Source organism: Alosa pseudoharengus, unplaced genomic scaffold, assembly GCF_046254945.1.
Source record: "Alosa pseudoharengus isolate Yale_2024_CS ecotype anadromous, Long Island Sound unplaced genomic scaffold, YU_APseudo_1.1 YU_APseudo_1.1_scf_6, whole genome shotgun sequence".
Lineage (NCBI taxonomy): Eukaryota > Metazoa > Chordata > Actinopteri > Clupeiformes > Clupeidae > Alosa > Alosa pseudoharengus.
In genome coordinates this window covers 3,858,139-3,879,141 of record NW_027468848.1, presented here as the reverse complement: position 1 = coordinate 3,879,141, position 21,003 = coordinate 3,858,139, and the positions used below count along the sequence as shown (strand labels likewise).

General features: G+C 41.3%; 1 protein-coding gene across 1 annotated transcript in view; it reads left to right on the top strand.

Annotated features, from left to right (window-relative positions):
* The window catches only part of LOC143106430 (uncharacterized), a 41,345-nt gene that overhangs the window by 15,658 nt on the left and 4,684 nt on the right, over nucleotides 1-21,003 (top strand). Inside the window, exons 5-13 of the mRNA XM_076270702.1 lie at nucleotides 2,470-2,665; nucleotides 2,843-4,625; nucleotides 4,784-4,957; nucleotides 13,567-13,740; nucleotides 15,455-15,628; nucleotides 16,047-16,220; nucleotides 16,669-16,842; nucleotides 17,368-17,541; nucleotides 18,092-18,265. Of these exons, the coding sequence (XP_076126817.1) occupies nucleotides 2,470-2,665; nucleotides 2,843-4,625; nucleotides 4,784-4,957; nucleotides 13,567-13,740; nucleotides 15,455-15,628; nucleotides 16,047-16,220; nucleotides 16,669-16,842; nucleotides 17,368-17,541; nucleotides 18,092-18,265 (3,197 nt within the window). The remainder of the gene's footprint in view (nucleotides 1-2,469; nucleotides 2,666-2,842; nucleotides 4,626-4,783; nucleotides 4,958-13,566; nucleotides 13,741-15,454; nucleotides 15,629-16,046; nucleotides 16,221-16,668; nucleotides 16,843-17,367; nucleotides 17,542-18,091; nucleotides 18,266-21,003) is intronic.

The following is a 21,003-nucleotide window of genomic DNA, read 5'->3' as shown; positions in this document are numbered from 1 at the left end:
ACCTGTAACTTAAGCTACTCCACTCACTGTAAATATTAACTACATTAGACCATTACAACTAAAAGTGTGAAGTTAAAAGAATAATCCCATCCTCGTCGCCATTTTATGTAGCCCCTCTTATTCCCGCACTGGTCAATAAGTGGACTAGAATTGGGTTCGTAACACTAATGTCTAGAATAATGTTTCGTCTTAACTTTTAAAGGCACACAGTGAGTGGAGACTAACCAATTTTATCATAAACCAGTATTTATTAAACACCACAGTTTAGGAATGGATATTATATGACATAGGTATTAGTGTGGCCTATAGTTGCCAATACTAACTTAAGTAGTGCCTGGCACCTTTACTCTCCTAAGGATAATATTATTATTTGGACAATATTATTATTTTGAAAAACTGAAACTGAACTGACCGTTTTCAAATATGGTTTTACCCGGCCATATACTCCATACAACACAGCATTAATACACTCTTAATGTTTGCATTGAACACCAATGAAACAAATAGTCAGCACTGTAAGTAGGATAAACGAGTGGCCACTCTGAACATAACTGAGCTATATCTTACATTTAGCACTTCACCTTGAAATTAAAATACAAAAGCCGGCTGTATCAAACAAAATAAAACAATATGAAATAAAACGTTGCAGGCCTGTTAGTATCGAACGGTGGTACGTTGTAGGCTACTCACAGTCTCTTGATTTACAAACGTGCGTGCCCGTCACTTTCTTCTGACAACTTCAACTCAAAATGGCTGCGCCGACCAGGTGGCTTTTCCCTCGTTGCCGGAGGAACCACTGGCTTTCCCCTGGTCACCAGTGGCGCTATCCGGGCGGCTGTTGTCCCTCGCAGGCTACTCAGTGGAACCCCAACGTGTCCGGAAACGTGGGGCGCTAACTGAGCAGCTTTCTTCACTATCCATAAAACACCTCAGCGAGATGAATTAGGCTACTAAACTAATGGTCGGGCTAAAATTAGGCTATCCCTGGAGACGGCAACTAGGCTCCACCTTACACGATTACTAGCAAGAGGCTAGATTACTCTTCCTCGCTGTGAGGGCTAAACTTTGTCATAAAAGTAAACAATCAAAAAGACTATACAAGAACATACCCGTAATGCCTTCTGCTAAGCATTAAAGCACTATAACTCAGACTGTGTGACGGTGGCTTTTATATATCAAACCACTCGATTTCAACTGAAAACATACGTCTTTTTGGCAACTCCTCTCATTAATAATACCCAAGCTTCTCTTCCCTCTTCCCTTTCCTTTTTCCAACTTCTCCAACCAATAGGCTGGCGTGACGCATGAAATTACTCCCTATTTAGCCAATAAGACTACTGATTTTCCAACGTCATTACACCTTAACTACTAGGATTGTATTTATTATAGATTATGGTATTTCCATACTTCTATTTGGCCTCTATGTTTACTATCTCTATTTTTAAAACATAACTTAAGCACACCACATGAAATGTAACTAAATGGGCACTATTTTTAACTTAACTATTTTAGAATTAATTTTTAACATTGCACTTTTTGAATGCTTTTATCCCACTAGTCTAAATTTATAGAAAAAGATGAACTTTAGTAACACCCGGGTTACACAAATATGGTATGGTAAATCTGTGTCACCACTTCATGCAGCTCAGCTACAGGAAGTCCATCTTCATAATAGCGGTGTCACAATACCAAATATGGTATGGTAAATCTGTGCCACCACTTCACTCAGCTCAGCTACAGGAAGTCCATCTTCATAATAGCGGTGTCATGATGCCAAACATTCAGTGGTCGACACCAATACCAGTCATATTACATGATTCCTGATGCCAAATTCGATACCACAGTAAAAAAATGGATTTTCTAAGATTGCATGTACTTGAACTTGAATAAGACATACAAAACATAGAGCAACATAATATGGTCGTAGTGCAACTTAAAGTGTAAATCTCGCCAAAATGCATTTTAGGGTGTTTTTTGTGAATGTACCCAAGTCAAACCATTGTTTAAAAGTTATGTCTATGTCATAATTATGTCTGAAGCGCCACTTTTAAGCTTGTCCTTGTTGTCGTTTTCGGGTGAAATGGCCTTTCGTATGGGAGGTTACATTGCACATATAGTGATTGTATAGGAGCTTGCAGAGTCTTATATTCCCACCTAAGCTATGGTTAGTAGTCATTGGCTGCAAGGCAATATTCATGTGGATGTCCAGAGGGGGCGCTAAACCTGCATAGATCCTGCATTTTTCACATAGATCATGGTTTTCACAAGGTCACCAAGTACAGTCAGTAAACTGTTTTTTGGTTGTGTTGAGAAATGGAGATCTATGTGAAAAGAATTGAAGAAGAAACTGGGTTAGTATGCAGTAGCCTAAAAAAGGCTGCCATCATTGTTTACATTGTACCGTAAAGAACAGTTACAATATGGTCTTATTGAAACCCTGCGTAGTTTAACAAGATATTTGAACACTAGATGCTTGAGGAGAAGATCATCACCTTTGTGAAGAATGAGGTGAAGAGATTCAAGAATATTGTAAGTCCAGATTACAAAGAAAACTTTGAAGGTAAAGAGGAGGATGAGAATGATGCCAGAGAAGGGGCTCTCAAGATGGCACTGCACTTCCTGAGGAACATGAAACAGAAAATAATTATTGACAAACTGCAAGAAAGTAAGAAATGTTTCTTTATTTGTATTTGCTTTGGTTTTCATCAATACGCTACATTAGAGAAACAAAAATGTCACTGGTGTCAGTGCCTAGTATTTCATTTATTGTGAACTGTTTGTCTGTGGTGTCAGTGGCTTGCTAAACATGGTTATTTTGTTTGTTTTATTTTTTTTGAATTAGATAAACAGGATGTAGTTTGTCAAACTGAGCTGAAGAGGAATCTCAAGAACAAGTACCAGAGTGTGTTTGAAGGAATACCCAAGCAAGGGAGCTCTGCTCTCCTAGAAAAGATCTACACAGAGGTCTATATCACAGAGGGAGGTAGTGGAAAAGTCATTGAGGAGCATGAAGTCAGGCAGATTGAATCCATATCCAAGAGACCAGCTGGACAGGAAACATCAATCAAATGTAGAGACATCTTTAAGCCCTTACCTGGCCAAGACAAACCAATCCAACGTGTCATCACAAAGGGAGTAGCTGGCATTGGCAAAACTGTCTCAGTTCAAAAGTACATCCTGGACTGGACTGAGGGAAAAGAAAACCAAGATGTCCACTTCATTTTTCCGCTGCCTTTTCGGGAGCTCAACACCCTGAAAGAAAAACATCTTTCATTGATGGATCTTCTCCACCACTTTTTCTCAGAAATAAAGCAGTTAACGTTTCCCAGCCAGGGAAAGTACAAAGTGTTGTTCATTTTTGATGGTCTAGATGAATGTCGACTCCAACTAGACTTCTGGAGAAATGAAATATTGACTGAAGTGACACAGACCACGTCATTGGATGTTCTCCTGACAAATCTCATCAAGGGTAATCTACTTCCCTCTGCTCTCCTTTGGATCACTTCTCGACCAGCAGCAGCCAATCAAATTCCGCCTCAGAATATTGACCGAGTCACAGAAGTACAAGGGTTTAGCGACCCTCAGAAGGAGGAATACTTCAGAAGGAGAATATGTGATCAGAAACTTGCCAACAAAGTCATTTCTCATATCAGATCATCAAGAACCCTCCACATTATGTGCCACATACCAGTGTTTTGCTGGATTGCTGTTAATGTTCTTGAGGTTCTTCTTGAGATGCATGGAGTTGAGCAAGTTCCAAAGACTCTGACAGAGATGTACACGTATTTCCTTGTATTTCAAACCAAGCAGAGGAGCCTGAAGTTGGAAGGAGTTTATGATCCAGATCCACAGTGGAACCGGGCTAGTCTGATTGCTCTTGGAAAGTTGGCCTACGAACAGCTGGAGAAAGGGAACCTGATATTTTATGAAGACGACATGAGAGACAGTGGTATTGATGTCAGAGAAGCAGCACACTGTGGAATTTGCACCCAGATCTTTCATGAAGAGTCAGGCCTTCATCAGGAAAAGTTGTACTGTTTTGTGCACCTGAGCATCCAGGAATACCTTGCAGCTTTGTATGTCGTCCTGATGTTTATAACTGAAGGGAAAAACCTCATGTCTCCACAGCAGCCACCCACAACTGTTGAAAGCAGTCCAGTGCACAACTCCATGACCACTTTGCAGAAGAGTGCTGTGGACAAAGCCTTGGAACATGAAGATGGGCACTTTGATCTTTTCCTCCGTTTCCTTCTTGGCCTCTCTCTGGAATCCAACCAGAAGCTCCTACGTGGCCTACTGCAGAGAGTGCACAATGAAGGCAAAGAGGAAATAACCAGTTACATTAAGACAAAGATCAGGGATATGCTATCATCAGAAAGAGTTGTCAACCTGTTCCACAGTTTGAATGAAGTCAATGACCACTCCTTAGTGACGGAGGTCCAGAGCTTCCTGAGTGCAGGGACACTTTCAGCAGCCAAACTCTCATCCACACAGTGGTCAGCTCTCGTGTTTGTGCTTCTGACATCAGAAGAAAAGCTGGATGTATTTGACTTGAAGAAGTACAGCAGATCTGATGAATGTCTCCTAAGGCTGCAACCAGTAATGGAGGAATCCCAAAAGGCTCTGTGAGTAGGATAGCAATATGTATTGGCAGAAATGGAGGGAGGTATATTATTTAAGTTGATATTAAGTGTGATTAAGAAGCACAACTACACTAATGTACTTAGGGTGTTAAAGTCTTCTCCAGAGACTCTAGTAACGAGTGAAATATTTTCCCCTTAAGGCTGAACAGTTGTGGGCTCACTGAGAGTAGCTGTGCAGGTCTGGCATCTGTTCTCACCAAAGCATCTTCAAAGCTGAAAGATCTGGACCTCAGTGACAACAATATTGGAGACAGTGGTGTCCAAGCATTATGTTGTGGACTGGGTAACCCAAACTCTGCACTGGAGACACTCAGGTAAGACATTTACACACACACACACACACACACTGCATCCAACATTGCATGACCATGCCTACTGAATGCACACAGAGCATAGTATTGTAAAATAAATGGGTCTGCTGTAATGTCTCTGAAATGCACATGAATAATAACTAGAAGTATGCGTATGCCTTCAGTGCATATAAATGTATTCAGCCCCTTGATATTTCTCCCTTTTATTGCATTCATAAATGGATTCATGGTCAATATAATTTGGTGCTTTTAACAAGAATTTACAATAACAAAAGAATAGTTTCCTCTAACAGCGATTTACTACGTGAAATTCATTCAGAGCGGCCTGCAGGCCTGCGTTCACTCTCACGGATTACAATAGTAGCCTCTCTCAGACCTCCTTTGTTCATTCATAAAAAGACGGCGTCATTTGCCCATGTGACCATTCACATTTTACAAACACACACATTCAGCAAACCATTTACTAATGACATAACAAGCCACAAACCATGCAAAAATGAAAAGAAACTAAAAATAAAAAATGTGTTTTTAACATTCAAACGACCCCAATCTACATTTACTTAGAGGAAAACATTTCTCATTTGCATTAATGCACTCTTCGCCATACATAATAATGTAAAATATACATTTTACAGAACAATCCCTTTCTATTTATGGACACACATTTGTGTAACCGGTAGCGTTACAATAAAGGGCATAGTATTGTAAAATAAATGGGTCTGCCGTAATGTATCTGAAATATACATGAATAATTAATAGAAGTATGTGTATGCCTTCAGTGTATATAAATGTATTCAGCCCCTTGATATTTCTCCCTTTTATTGGGTTCAAATGGATTCATGGTCAATATAATTTGGTGCTTTTGACAAGAATTTGCAACAAAAGAAGCCTCTTTAAACATGCAGTCAACTGTTGCACAGGAAGTTGCATTTGGGTCATTCCGTGTCAAATCAATCAGGAAAAATCCATGAAAATGGTTGTTGCACCATTTCAGATGTGGCTCAAAGTTTGTATACCTAATATTTAGATCCCAAAACTAGGACCTGTAAAATATTTTTGTTAAATTCCAATGTTTTCATAATTTTCTTCACCCTTGATCTCTTTTTAGACTCTCAGAAAGGCGTTATCTTGGAGGCCATGTTTGGGCATTAATATCTTGAAAAGTATTATTCCCAGCATGCTCACTCTTTGTAAGGTGAAAGACAGACATGTTCTAAGTATGATTAGACCATTAAAAGTTTGATAAGGATCTGACTTTCTCCAACTTTTGCACATCTCTATAGAACTTTTTATTTATTATTTTTGATTTCTCCTCCATCTATCTACCCATGTCCTTGATTGCCTAGCCTTTCTGCCCCCACCCCCACCCCCCACCCCCATCCCCAACACACACACACAAACCACACACACTTACAGTGGGTCCCGGTTAAGTTTGGACGGGTTCCTTCATGAATCACGCACCCCATTTTCTCAGCAGAAATGGCACAAACTGCAGTTGACACAAACAACCACAAGGTGTCACTTGGGTGCCACTACTGTTTTTGATGCGACTGAGTTACTGCTTCCATGACGCAGCGGGGGCACGGGAACTTAAATTGATCACGGTAGTTTAAGCTTACACTTGACAAAACATTCTAATATGAAAATGTAGATGCAATTGTTGTAAAATGGTGCAGCTCCTTTAAGAAAGCACCGTGCGCAGGGATGGAGAGAGAGAAAGCGAGAGGGGATAGGCTATGTGTGTTAGAACTTAGATGCGTGTGGAAAAAGTACGTGCTGTTGAGACTGGAGAGAGTCATATTCAAAATAATGCAAAAAATAAATCCGCAGATAAAACCAATTATCCTCATTCATTGCAACCTCAGCATGCCTGCTTGCCGACGTTCAAACGAAAAATATATCAAAGTACCTTTTGCGTTTGAATGTAGCACGAAAAAATGTTTAAACAGCTGGACAAATGATTTAGCTAATTGATTATAGCCTGTACACCAGCAATTGTTGAACATTTATCTGTACAAGTACATTGACCAGCCTAACAGCATGTTGTAGGCCTAATGTAGAAATTTCACTTAAATTGCAACCGCAACATGCCTGCTTGCCGACGTTCAAACAACAACGAAAAAGATATCAAAGCAACAAGAGGGTTGAGTCTGAATGACACTGAGTTTTTAGACACTGAGTTTTTGAAGTTAAGAAATATTTTCGTATAAAAAAATGGTCATTCTTCAATCTCCTTCACTGACGCCTATGGAAAAGGCTTAACGTCCCGAATCAATGATCAATGATCATCAAATTTCTCTCTCATATTGCTCCTCATAACCATCTAAAAAAAAGTGTTTTTTCTTTTCTTTTTGAGCACGTCCGAATCCCAGGACATAACGCACTGGACCTTATAATAGGCTCGAGATATAATTCCAAAGGGGGCAGATAGGGCCCACTGCACTTAAAACTTAAAATGATGAAGCTTCCCGAACTTTGAAATTGCGATCAGTGACTGGCATCGGGTGAACAAAGCTTTTCGAAGTTGAACACAGGCTATTAAAAACTATTTGCGCACCTCCATGTCACAGGAGAGACTGGGCTCTCCCTTCTATGAAAAAGACGTTAGGCTCCCTGCAAACTGGTCTATGATTTCATTGCTGAGTTTGCGGCAAAGGAAGAAAATGTTTTTTTTCCTGAGTTAGGATATGGCGAGTCGGTGTCATTTATTATGACCGCCGCCGTCAAGGATTCCCGTCAAGGATTCCCGGGACACTGAAAGACCGGGGTACACGAAACTTGGTGGGCATGTAACCCCACATGGATAGCATGGAACCATCGTTTTTCATTTTGATCTGTAGCCCCCCCGCTGGACTGGACCCCCCGAAAGGAGGGCAGGGCAGACACAGTTTTCTGTGAATATCTTGAGAACTGTAGGGCCTAGGATGACCAATTTTTTCCGAATGTTTGCCTTCAGGGGTCATGCTAACCCATTCCATATGCACACATGTGCATAAACAGATACACACGCACACTTACATTCACAGTAATCATACGTATGACACATACTCACACAGTAGACATATGTACGCATGCATGCATATGCACAAACACAGGCACATAATGTACGCAGGCACACACATACACACACACACACACCCACACACATAAACATTAACATGTACACGCACACATGCACACAATTCAAGAATTTCTCAAAATTATGAACAGGCAAGATGGGGGTGGGGTTGTATAAAATGAATTTTACATGTGAAATATATTAACTAATCATGTTTTGGTACTTGTTGTCTAGAAGATACCAGTGAGAATTGAGTGTTGATAATGCAATTTAGTGCGACAGTTTGAATCATATAGGCCTTTCAGCGTGATTTATTTTTGTGGTAAAAATGTGCTGGACTGGGCGGCGGTCATATTTTGTACCGCTCTGCGGTACATCTAGTTTGTCCAATGTTAGCCTACAGACCAGTTTCCATAGTGCACATCTTATCAACAGTTTGAATGTCGTGTGTGTTTCTGCTCATTGACAAATACCGTTCAGCACAATGATTCATGCCCAATTAATTTCCCCTGTTGAAGTGTTCGCCTTTGTTACACTATTTGGTTTCGTATAGCCTATGATAAACACCATATGGCCAAATATGTGACTCAGCTAATGTTATAGGCTATACAATTTAATTTCCCCTCTTAAAGACAAGCTGGTGTAGCTTATTAAACTAGGCTACTATTAAAATACACCGACGGTAGCTTTGGCTATGTGTAAAGTAAGCTATCGCATGATTTCATGCACGTAAGTGAAAAGGGCCTTGTAGTTCGCACAGGGCCTCGCACCCCCTTGTGACGGCCCTGCAGCTCCTCCTAAGACAGCGAGGAAAAAGTTAAAATACGCGATAAACCCTGGAAAAAAAAAAAGTTGACAGGTTTGTTTCGGTCCCGGTGATTATTTGTGAAATTGTGCAAACGACAGCCTTTTCAGGGCATTTCAAGGAAGGAGTCGTAGCATGCAAGCTCCCAAATTTACCCAGTAGCCTACAGAAGGCTTCAATAAATTGTTGGGACTGGGGAGGGTCATGCGTTTTTTCTCAATCACTTTGGAGGGTCATAGAAAAATTTCTTGCTGGCGAGGGAGGGTCACGTCTTTTTTGACTAACGCTCCCAAAACTCCTCCGGTAGCCCCTTAAATAAATAACGAACAGTCCCTAATTGATTATAGCCTGTAGGCCTACACCAGCAATTGTTGAACATTTACCTGTACAGGACATTGACAGTAGCCCAGCCTAACAAGCAGATGTTGCAAAAGACATCAAAAGACGCAATTAATCAGAAATAAATAATGTAGCTAATCTGCATCGCTTTATTTAACAAACTGCAAGCAACAAGAGGATTGAGTTTGCTGTGAGGCCAAACCCAAGAGCAGAGCCTGTCTGTTAAGGCACTCGATAGGCTATATGGTAACGAGCTGTGTGCGCCTGGAAAGACGATAGAAGATGCTTTCTGAATAGCACAGCGAAGACGGCTCTGGTCATCCCATACCCTCCCCCCACTTCCTGTAGCCTACCATTATGACTTGTTGCCGTTTTGAGACATTAAGCTTTTTCACGTTAAGCCCCCCTCCCCCACCCCCTTCTTTCACAAGCAGTGGGGGAGCGCGGGCCACAAAGTAACACTTTTTGGTAGACAAAGGGTTCTCCGCGCTTCTGTCGTTTGGCGACAATCCGGTGCAACCAGGCCAGGACAGATATTTTAGAGAGGAGAGACGCCGGTGCAGCTCAGATGTCTTCTTAATTTTCTTTATTCTTAAGTAAAAGGTGCAGAACATTATTAAACTTTGACTAACGTTTCGATGTGTCGATGTTTTTGACTAACGAACATCGAAACGTTAGTCAAAGTTTAATAATGTTCTGCACCTTTTACTAAAGAATAAAGAAAATTAAGAAGACATCTGAGCTGCACCGGCGTCTCTCCTTCTCTGTAACACTTTTTGGCAGCCATGGCTCACTGGTTAGCACTCTGGACTTGTAACCGGAGGGTTGCCGGTTCGAGCCCCGACCAGTGGGCCGCGGCTGAAGTGCCCTTGAGCAAGGCACCTAACCCCTCACTGCTCCCCGAGCGCCGCCGTTGAAGCAGGCAGCTCACTGCGCCGGGATTAGTGTGTGCTTCACCTCACTGTGTGTTCACTGTGTGCTGAGTGTGTTTCACTAATTCACCGATTGGGTTAAATGCAGAGACCAAATTTCCCTCACGGGATCAAAAAAGTATATATACTTACTTATACTATACTTTGGCTAAATATTTCTAAAATCATTTGAGTTTCACTAGTCACATGTTTTAACAAGCAACACTTGTTATTGAACTAATAACAGACGTGTGTCGAAAATTGACTTTATTTTCCATACGGAGAAATGCAGAGTCTAACCAAGGTCAATCTTGCCCTCAAACCTGAAAACACATGAGGCAAAAGTGCAAAACATCACAAAACTAACTAAACTAATACGCGCATATTTTTGTATTGCAATCATTGTAGCCTAACAGCGCGTATCAGTCGTTTTACTCCCCGTATGCCCTCATTATAAAGAACGTTTAACGTGTCCCAAAAACAGCTATCAATTAATCACCAAACGTCTTATAAACAAGTATTGCCAGGAGCAACACCTTGCAAAAAATGATAACAATAGGCCGAGGCCTTTATATGGCTCTGCTCCTGCCTAGATTCGCACTGAGAACTGCCTGAAAGTTGCAGACCTGTTATGGAAATAGGCTACGTGCATTAACCCACTCGACCGTCAGACAACACTATCTGCTTCGAGTCGGCCTATTGGGTAGGACTGTAGCCTACACTGGTTGCTGTGGCACAGTCTTGAGTGACCGAATTCGTTTTCCTTTGTCATATGAATGCTGTCATTTTGTTAACATTACTGTTAAGGTGATGCTGTAGGCAAAGGCTATATTTCAACCTCGTTAGTGTAGTAAAACAAATCAGAACTATTCACAAGGTTTCTGGGCAAGCGAAGCGAACTTCTCATGACTGCCGACAAAGTAGCCTACTGCCAGCTGACGAAGCTCTCATTTTAAAACATAACTGAGAGACAGGCAGGCACTGTACAATCAAGAAATCAAATCTTGCCACTGAATCCAAAACTATGTTTAACATTATGTACAAAGCTTATAGGCTACAGTGGACTAGCATGTTGCAGGGGCTGCTAAAAACACAGAGAAACAAACTGAAAACTCGGCCAATCACAGCCCTTGCTGGTCCGGTTCGACCGCAAAACGCCACAGCGGACTATGCTGCCCCCAAGCGGCTGCAGTTGTTCTTACATTTCACCCAGCTGCGTGAATCACCTTGATAGTGAATGAAGTGTCAATTCTTAACTGGGACCCACTGTACATCATCTCTGTCATCACCTCACATACATACAGCACACTGCTTGCTACAGTAAGCCTCCTCTACATACTTGCTGCACACTGCCCCCCCCCTCCCTACATACACAGCACATTGTCTTCAGGATCTTCTCCAATACACATCATCTACATACTTACAGCACACTGCTCCCACCTACCCACACACACACTACACACACACACACACAGTCACTGCTCCACTCCCCTTCCGCCCACACACACATCTTCACTGTCATCACTCACATACATCATACATACAGTACTCTGCTTGCAAAAGTAAGTCCCTTCACCATACTTGCAGTATACTGCCCCCCCCCCTACATACACAGCACATTATTTCATCAGGAAGCTTCTCCAACACACATCCCCAACATACTTACAGCACACTGCCCCCCCCCCAATACACAGCACATTGTCTCATGAGGAAGCTTCTCCAACACACATATTGGACACTGCCCTCTCCCCACATACACAGCACACTATCCCATCTCCCTTGTCATCCCCCAACACACACACCAAGACCCCTGGCAGTTGGGTTAGCCCATTGAGCCGTGGATCTGCCCAAGGTTTCTTCCTTGGTAAGGGAGTTTTTCCTTGCCCCTGTTGCTCTTGGGTGCTCCTTGTTGGGCCCCCCCCCCAGTCCCAATCCTCCCCCACCTTTCTTATGCAGCCCTTGCCACTTAATCTACTAAACCCCTCTTCTACTGCACTTTTTACCCCCCCCCCCCCATAAATGCACAAATAGGCTGACGCCAGACATAATTTCACTGCATTTCTTACATCCAGTAACTATATGCATGCTTGTATCCTTGTATCCTTGTATCCTTGACCTGTAATGCCTCCGGGAGGGAGTACTGTGTAAAAAATAATAACAGTGCAAACCATAAAAACGTGGACTCTATGCTATAGCAGAGTAGGTGTCTCCTGGACATCACTCTAGGCCAGTGGTTCTCAACCTTTTTTGAGCAAACGCCCCCCTGACCTTACTTTGAGTCTTTGGGGCCCCCCCCCCCCCCCCCCCACACACACACAATTAAAAAAATAATACCCACTCACACTCATCACTCATGCTATATTGCTTAAATAAAAAAACGAGCCCATTTCTGTGCTGTTTTGGTTTCTTCTGGAATTATAAGAAAATGTCCCTATGAGCCTATTTTATTATTAAGCAGATTTAGACCACTGTTGCAATAGGAGACTGGTTGGGTAAAAAAAAAACATGTAAAAATTGATGTAATTTGCATTGTACTGTCGGCACTTTTTCTTGCTATCCGCATGTTCGTTTGTGTTGTTTTATTAAAGATGAAGACGTCACAGTGAATTGTGTACATTTTTATTGGTTATTGAACTGTTAAGCCGCAAACTTGGGTTATGTTTATCGGCGTTACTATAGAGATGACGATAGCTGGGGCTGGGGGATATGAGTCCGGGCGTGTGCAGGCCCGAACTGCACTGTATGACCACTAAGCATAGATAAACAGTAAAATGTAGCTGGGGCAGTAGAGGGATTAGAAACCCATGAATGAAAATAGCCTATTTATTTCAGGTAGCCTATTTTTGCACCAAAAATATGTGAAAACCATGAAAGTTTAAAATAAAATAAAATAAAAAAAACTCTGACGTTCCCGGCGCCCCCCTAGGTTGTACGAACGCCCCCCAGGGGGCGGTACCGCCCCCGTTGAGAAACCCTACTCTAGGCTATAGTGCTGGTGCATATTTAAGTGCTAGTACATATTAAACAAGTGCACATCTAGGCTATAGCAGTGGAGGTGAGGTGTCTCCTGGACATCATCATCTGGCTGAAACTGGAATAGGAAAGTTGGCATTTCAGTTCATATAGTTAAATGACTAAAGAAAGAGCTCAGGTATAATGCACAGGCACCTGCCTTCCCTGCACCATGCACACATTGGCACACACACACACACACACACACACACACACACACACACACATTAACATAAGTGTTTGCAATTATTCACTGAATGGACATAAACTTTGTTTTCATGAGGTCATCATATTTAAAAAAAAGTATGTACTCTTTATGCTACTTTGCAGTTAGCTGTAGTCTTTGCAATATGTTCAAAACACTCACACAGACACACACAGACAGACACATCCCTGTGCACACATTATTTGTAATATACCCACAATCTTATTTAATAGATTATTGTAAATTTGACAGATTAAGTATTTCTCCTACTTCTCTCTACAGCCTGTCATACTGCAGTATTGGAGAGGAAGGCTTCAGAGCTCTTGCATCAGCACTGAGATCAAACCCCTCACACATGAGAGAGCTGCAGCTGAGTGGGAATAAAGCAGGAAACTCAGGAGTGAAGCATCTTTCTTCTCTTCTGGAGGATCCGAACTGTAAACTGGAGACACTACAGTGAGAATCACAAGATCAAATATTGAGTTGCTATCAGTGAATTTAACAGTGACTGTGAATGTTTGAGCTCTTTCTCTCACACACAAACACACATTGACTCATTCACGTGTAATAAGTTAATACAAATGTAAACACTTCTATATTTAAATACTTGTTTGCTCTGTTTTCTTATCTCTCCCTCTCTCTCTCTCTCTCTCTCTCTCTCTCTCTCTCTCTCTCTGTCTGGTTCAAACACACACACACACACGCACACACATTTTTATACAGTTAAGCAATTTACAGTTTTGCAGGGGGGAAAGCTAATCTAATGTTGATCCCTAGAAAACCTTTACACATTCAGTACTTGGGAAACTAAATATTGTGTATTTATGGTGCATTGACTAAGGAATATTTCCTTCTAGGTTGTCTGACTGCAGTATCACAGAGAAGGGCTATGCTAGTCTGGCTTCAGTCCTGAGGGAAAATCCCAAATACCTCAGAGAGCTTGATCTCAGAGGAAATGATCCAGGGAAATCTGGAGTCAAACTGCTTTTAGACCTAAAGGAGGATCCACAGTATACACTGAGAAATGTCCAGTAAGTATATTCCTGGAAGAACAGTGGACAGTCCAACTGTGAAAGGCCTCACATAGAGATCTTCAATGAAACGGAGGAACTTTTTAGATTGCTTGAAGTTGATTTTTTCTTGTGGTGGAAACACCGTCTGTAGAGATTCAGTTGGTCTCTAATGACCAGACATGAACATCATATTTGAATGGACCACCAGATCAGCTAAATGCTGCAGAGAAAACTGAACCCGTAAGATTTAAAGCTGCAGCACCAGACCAATCAGTTACAACAACACAGAAATGGGTAGCAATACATCATGTCCCCTGAAAACAGCATATGTAGCAGTTCATCATTTCATTATTGCTGAAGTGCCGAAGTCTTTGAGTTTTTTTATGCCCACATCAGTGATCAGGTGAGTTAAAGGGTTTGTTGTCCTCCTTGTTTGTCCAGGTTCCTGAAAAGTAGTGCTGCTGAGGAAGCCTGTGCTGCTGTGGCTTCAGCTGTGGGTTCAAACCCCTTACTCATGACTGAGCTGGATCTGAGTGGGCGCATACCAGGAGCCTTAGGAGTGACTCAGCTGTGTGCTTTACTGCAGGATCCCCACTGCACACTGCACACATTACGGTTAGTGGATGTTGTTGCATTTATTTTACATAAGAGCTGAGTCACTGTGATGATTTTATAAAATCAGCCATTGTTTTTGTTAATTACATTAACACTCAATAAAATAGACTATTCTATTTCCTTTTTTGTTCCATATGGAAGTGCAGATTTGTGACATGTATACAGTAGAATGTTGTGTGTTGACGACAGTGAGGCTGTTTCATTGTAAGATTCTCTGATGTTTCTAAGTAGTGATGATAATGCAGCTGTAGCAGCAGCTGTGAAGGGGGGGGGGGGTCACTGAATGGACATAAACTTGTTTTCATGTGGTCATCACATTTAAAACAAATCATATATACTTTATGCTACTCTTCATTTAGCTGTAGTCTTTGCAATATGTTCAAAACACTCACACAAACACACACAGACAGACACATCCCTGTGCACACATTATTTGTAATATACACACAATCTTATTTAACAGATAATTGTAAATTTGACACTAATATTTGATTGTCCAAAAGGGAGTTAAGATGAAGTATTTCTCCTACTTCTCTCTACAGCCTGTCATACTGCAGTATTGGAGAGGAAGGCTTCAGAGCTCTTGCATCAGCACTGAGATCAAACCCCTCACACATGAGAGAGCTGCAGCTGAGTTTTAATAAAGCAGGAGACTCAGGAGTGAAGCATCTTTCTTCTCTTCTGGAGGATCCGAACTGTAAACTGGAGAAACTAGAGTGAGAATCACAAGATGAAATATTGAGTTGCTATCAGTGAATTTGACAGTGACTGTGAATGTTTGTGCTCTTTCTCTCACACACAAACACACATTAACTCATTCATGTGTAATAAGTTAATATAAATGTAAACACTTCAATATTTATATACTTGTTTACTTTGTTTTTTGTTTTCTTATGTCTCTCTCTCTCTCTCTCTTTGTCTGGTTCAAACACACACACACACACACACACACACACACACACACACACACACACACACACACACACACATTTTTTATACAGTTAACCAATTTACAGTTTTGCAGGGGGAAAGCTAATCTAAAGTTGTTGCCTAGAAAACCTTTACACATTCAGTACTTGGGAAAATAAATATTGTGTATTTATGGTGCATTGACTAAGGAATATTTCCTTCTAGGTTGTCTGACTGCAGTATCACAGAGAAGGGCTATGCTAGTCTGGCTTCAGTCCTGAGGGAAAATCCCAAATACCTCAGAGAGCTTGATCTCAGAGGAAATGATCCAGGGAAATCTGGAGTCAAACTGCTTTTAGACCTAAAGGAGGATCCACAGTGTACACTGAGAAATGTCCAGTAAGTATATTTCTGGAAAAACAGTGGACAGTCCAGTTGTGTGTCAAAGACTGTGAAAGGTCTCACATAGAGATCTTCAATGAAACGGAGGAAGTTTCTAGACTGCTTAAAGTTGATTTTTTTCTTGTGGTGGAAACACTGTCTGTAGAGATTCAGTTGGTCTCTAATGACCAGACATGAACATCATATTTGAATGGACCACCAGATCAGCTAAATCCTGCAGAGAAAACTGAACTCGTAAGATTTAAAGCTGCAGCACCAGACCAATCAGTTACAACAACACAGAAATGGGTAGCAATACATCCTTTCTCCTGAAAACAGCATATGTAGCAGGTCATCATTTTATTATTGCTGACTGGCCTGATTTTGACGAAGTCTTTGAGTTTTTTTATGCCCACATCAGTGATCAGGTGAGATAAAGGGTTTGTTGTCCTCCTTGTTTGTCCAGGTTCCTGAAAAGTAGTGCTGCTGAGGAAGCCTGTGCTGCTGTGGCTTCAGCTGTGGGTTCAAACCCCTTACTCATGACTGAGCTGGATCTGAGTAGGTGCATACCAGAAGTCTTGGGAGTGACTCAGCTGTGTGCTTTACTACAGGATCCCCACTGCACACTGCACACATTACGGTTAGTGGATGTTGTTGCATTCATTTTACATAAAAGCTGAGTCACTGTGATGATGTTATTAAATCAGTAATTGTTTTCTTTATTACATTAACATTCAACTAGAAAAATCTGACAATAGACTATTCTATTTCCTTTCTATGTTCCATATGGAAGTGCAGTTGTGTGAAATGTATAGGATGTTGTGTGATCACTACAGTGATGCTGTTTCATGATGATGCAGCTGTAGCTGCAGCTGTGAGGGGGGGGGGGGGGTCACTGAATGGACATATACTTTGTTTTCATGAGGTCATCACATTTTTTAAAAATCATGTATACTTTATGCTACTTTGCAGTTAGCTGTAGTCTTTGCAATATGTTCAAAACACTCACACAGACACACACACACACAGACAGACACATTCCTGTGCACACATTATTTGTAATATACCCACAATCTTATTTAATAGATAATTGTACATTTGACACTAATATTTGACTGTCCAAACGGGAGTTAAGATAAAGTATTTCTCCTACTTCTCTCTACAGCCTGTCAGACTGCAGTATTGGAGAGGAAGGCTTCAGAGCTCTTGCATCAGCACTGAGATCAAACCCCTCACACATGAGAGAGCTGCAGTTGAAAGGGAATAAAGCAGGAGACTCAGGAGTGAAGCATCTTTCTTCTCTTCTGGAGGATCCCAACTGTAAACTGGAGAAACTAGAGTGAGAATCACAAGACCAAATACTGAGTTGCTGTTTTTTCTCTCTTTTTCTCACACAAAAACATTTATTTATTCATTCACATGAAATCGGTTAATGTTATTCTTCGTCTTACCACTGCCTTTTCTTGTTGAACACACACACACACAGAGACACACACACACACACTCACACACACACACACACAAACACACAAACACACACACACACTCACACACACACACACACACACACACACACACACACACACACACACACACACAGTCACTATCTCTCTCACAAACTTATTTAACAGATTATACACTTATACACACACACTTATGACTCACTTTCTCCCTCACTCAGTCACTCTCTCTCTCACACACTCACACACACACACACACACATATACACACTCTTTCACACACACACACACACACATGCACACACACATCCCTGTGTACAAATTATTTATACACACAACCGTATTTAACAAATTATTGTAAGTTGTCTGTAATGTTTGATTGTCCAAAAGGAAATGAAGATGAAGTATTTCTCCTACTTCTCTCTACAGCCTGCAGAAATGCAGTATTGGAGATGAAGGCTTCAGAGCTCTTGCATCAGCACTGATATCAAACCCCTCACACATGAGAGTGCTGTTGCTGAGGGAGAATAAAGCAGGAGACTCAGGAGTGAAGCATCTTTCTTCTCTTCTGGAGGATCCCAACTGTAAACTGGAGAAACTAGGGTGAGAATCACAAGACCAAATACTGAGTTGCTGTTTTTTCTCTCTTTTTCTCACACAAAAACAAGTATTTACTCATTCACATGAAGGGCTCTATTTTGCACACCAGCGCAATTGACTTTGTATTCTCGCGCTTTTGTCTTTCCTATTTTGCAGTCAGCGCATATTGGAATTTTCCCTCCACAGGTACATATGCGCCCACGGGGGTGTTTCAGCGAAAAGAGGGGGCGTGTTCCGGCGCAAACGGGCCCTGTTGATATTTTGCAGTTTCAGAAAACAATTCCGCCACAAACCAGGAACCTCCTGGTCTAAAGTCAGTGGCGCGAATTCAGATGCTATTTTAAGGGTGCATGCATGGCCACAGGCCTGCAGAAATTAATGCTATGCACACCGATCTACAGACACCCTGTGCACAGATGGAAACATTCAAAACCTTGATAATATTTGTCCGTTTCCCGGCTTTGTTCGTACATTGGTCAACATAAATTTAATAGCCTATATAGTACATCTACATGCAATATCTTTACAACAACAACGCCTAATTACGACCTAGTAATTTGGACAACTTTATACAGCCCTATAAAGGCTAAAGTTACCTTTAGTTTTGTTCCAATTTATCGTTGTGTATGGCTTTAAACATCGTGTGCGCTTTAGCATCAGCCTATAAGCATTATTCCAGCTACGCTAAGGTTTTGACAAGCACCACAAATTTGCCTACCTTGTTGTAGCCCATCTGAAATAACTCCAAAACTTTGCTATGTTCCCTCCATCCTTTCGTTGTTTTCAAAAAACGTTTTATATCCATGATGGCCTTGAAGTCTTGAGTTTGTGAATTCGCTTAAATAAGCTTATTATGTGCTGTTAACCAGCAACTATAGACAGTAAAAGAAAGCAGCAAATAGCTTTCGCTACAATTTCTGTAGTTGCTGCGTCCATTCATTGTTATTCTCTCTCCTGCTCAAACAAAAGTTGTGCGTGCATTAAGTTGATGATAACGTGTTTACAAACTCTACTTTACTACTTTACATAAAATAAATATTGCAAATAGCCCACTGTCATGCAGTTAATGGGATACTGTGCAGAGTTGGAAAGTTAGGTAAACTTGGAAAGTGTTTCTCGTTGCCTGTTGGTAAGGTACAGCCGTAGCTTACACCTGCAGGAGCGCTTGCTTGGGCACCTGTGTTGCGACCACATTTCCACGAATCACGGATGTGTTGATGACATAAATTAGGAAATATTAGAGGACTTAATGAGACAAACTGCATGCCGATTCCATTTAACCCAAATGCCCCAGCAGCAGCACGGGAGAGGAGAGCTTATCTGACAGATCTGCATTGTCTATAGTGAGGTAATGTTAGATTACATTGCAAAAATATCACCATGCATTCATAAGCTCGTGATTCAGTGAGAGTGATCCCAAAACATCGGAAAGTGACATTTCTGTATTACATTTTGTTAAGAGGAAAATCAATAGCAAACTGTTCACAACTGACTATAACACTGTGAACCGTTCCTGGTTGCGCTTGGCAAATCCGCCATCATAATAGCAATCCGCTATGGAACAATCGTGCCTGTTGTTAAAGGGAATGTGAGATGACGCTCTGATTGGTTTATTGCACGTTACGCCCAAACCACACCCATGAATAATGTAGCTGCTACAGACCACCCCATTTTAGATTTGCGTCGGGCGCAACAGTCAATTTTCCGCCGGTAAAATAGAAACAGCGCCCAAGATCCGCCCACAAAGCGATTTGCGCGAAGTCAATTGTATTAAAGTGCAAGATACAGCCCGAAATCGGTTAACCCTTAGAACCCTAAGCTGTTTTTAGGACATTTTCACTACCTTTATTCATAAGGATTTATTCTGGTCATTGTAAGTGCCACACACATATATTATATATTGTTTTTTTCAGGAGAGTCTAGGCTATTCAGATCTGCCATCATTTCATGTATTTATACTAGCATTGATTTTATTTAGATTTTTAAAGAATTAAAATATAAAAAGTGTATTATAAAAAATCTTATATTTCGACATGTATCTCACCACAGCAAGCTCACAGCTCTACATGCATTTCATGTGTGTGTAGGGCAGACTGTCTTGAATCGGGCAATATAATTGCCATGTTGGAGGGATACTCTGGGGCTGAGCAATTTACAGAAATATTTGCTGTGTGATTTACGGAAATAAATGCCATTTTTTATTTAGTGATGAAAAATGACCTTTCTGCGCTCCATATCTGTGACACGAACTGATCTGACCTGACTTGACCCGAGGTTGCGTGTTAGCCTGCGTGCCTGTGTGTATGCAGTCATAATAATTATCAACTCTTTACTGCATTGCCATGAACAAAGTAAAGGCAAAAAAGGTGTTTATTTGTTGAACAAATTGGGATGCAATGTGAGCCTTGAATTGGATGCCATGCAGGAATTTGCTAGGATCTCAAAACCGGAATATGAACATGCTTTGCCATAGAGAAACACATGATAGCATTGGATTATAAACATGCTTTGCCACAAGAACAGACAAAAACGTGGGGTAAGTCCAGCTATATGAAGTTATTATTTTGCTGTCTCTTCGTCTGTTTTATAACCCAGAAGGATGTACTTGGTATCAAATGATAGCTCTGAGGGCCAGATGTACGTACATTTGCGAACGTAACGTTATCAGCGCCATGGACAAACCGCAGAATGCGAACGCTGACAGACCCAAGTTTCCGTCGTATTTATCAATCGTTCAATCC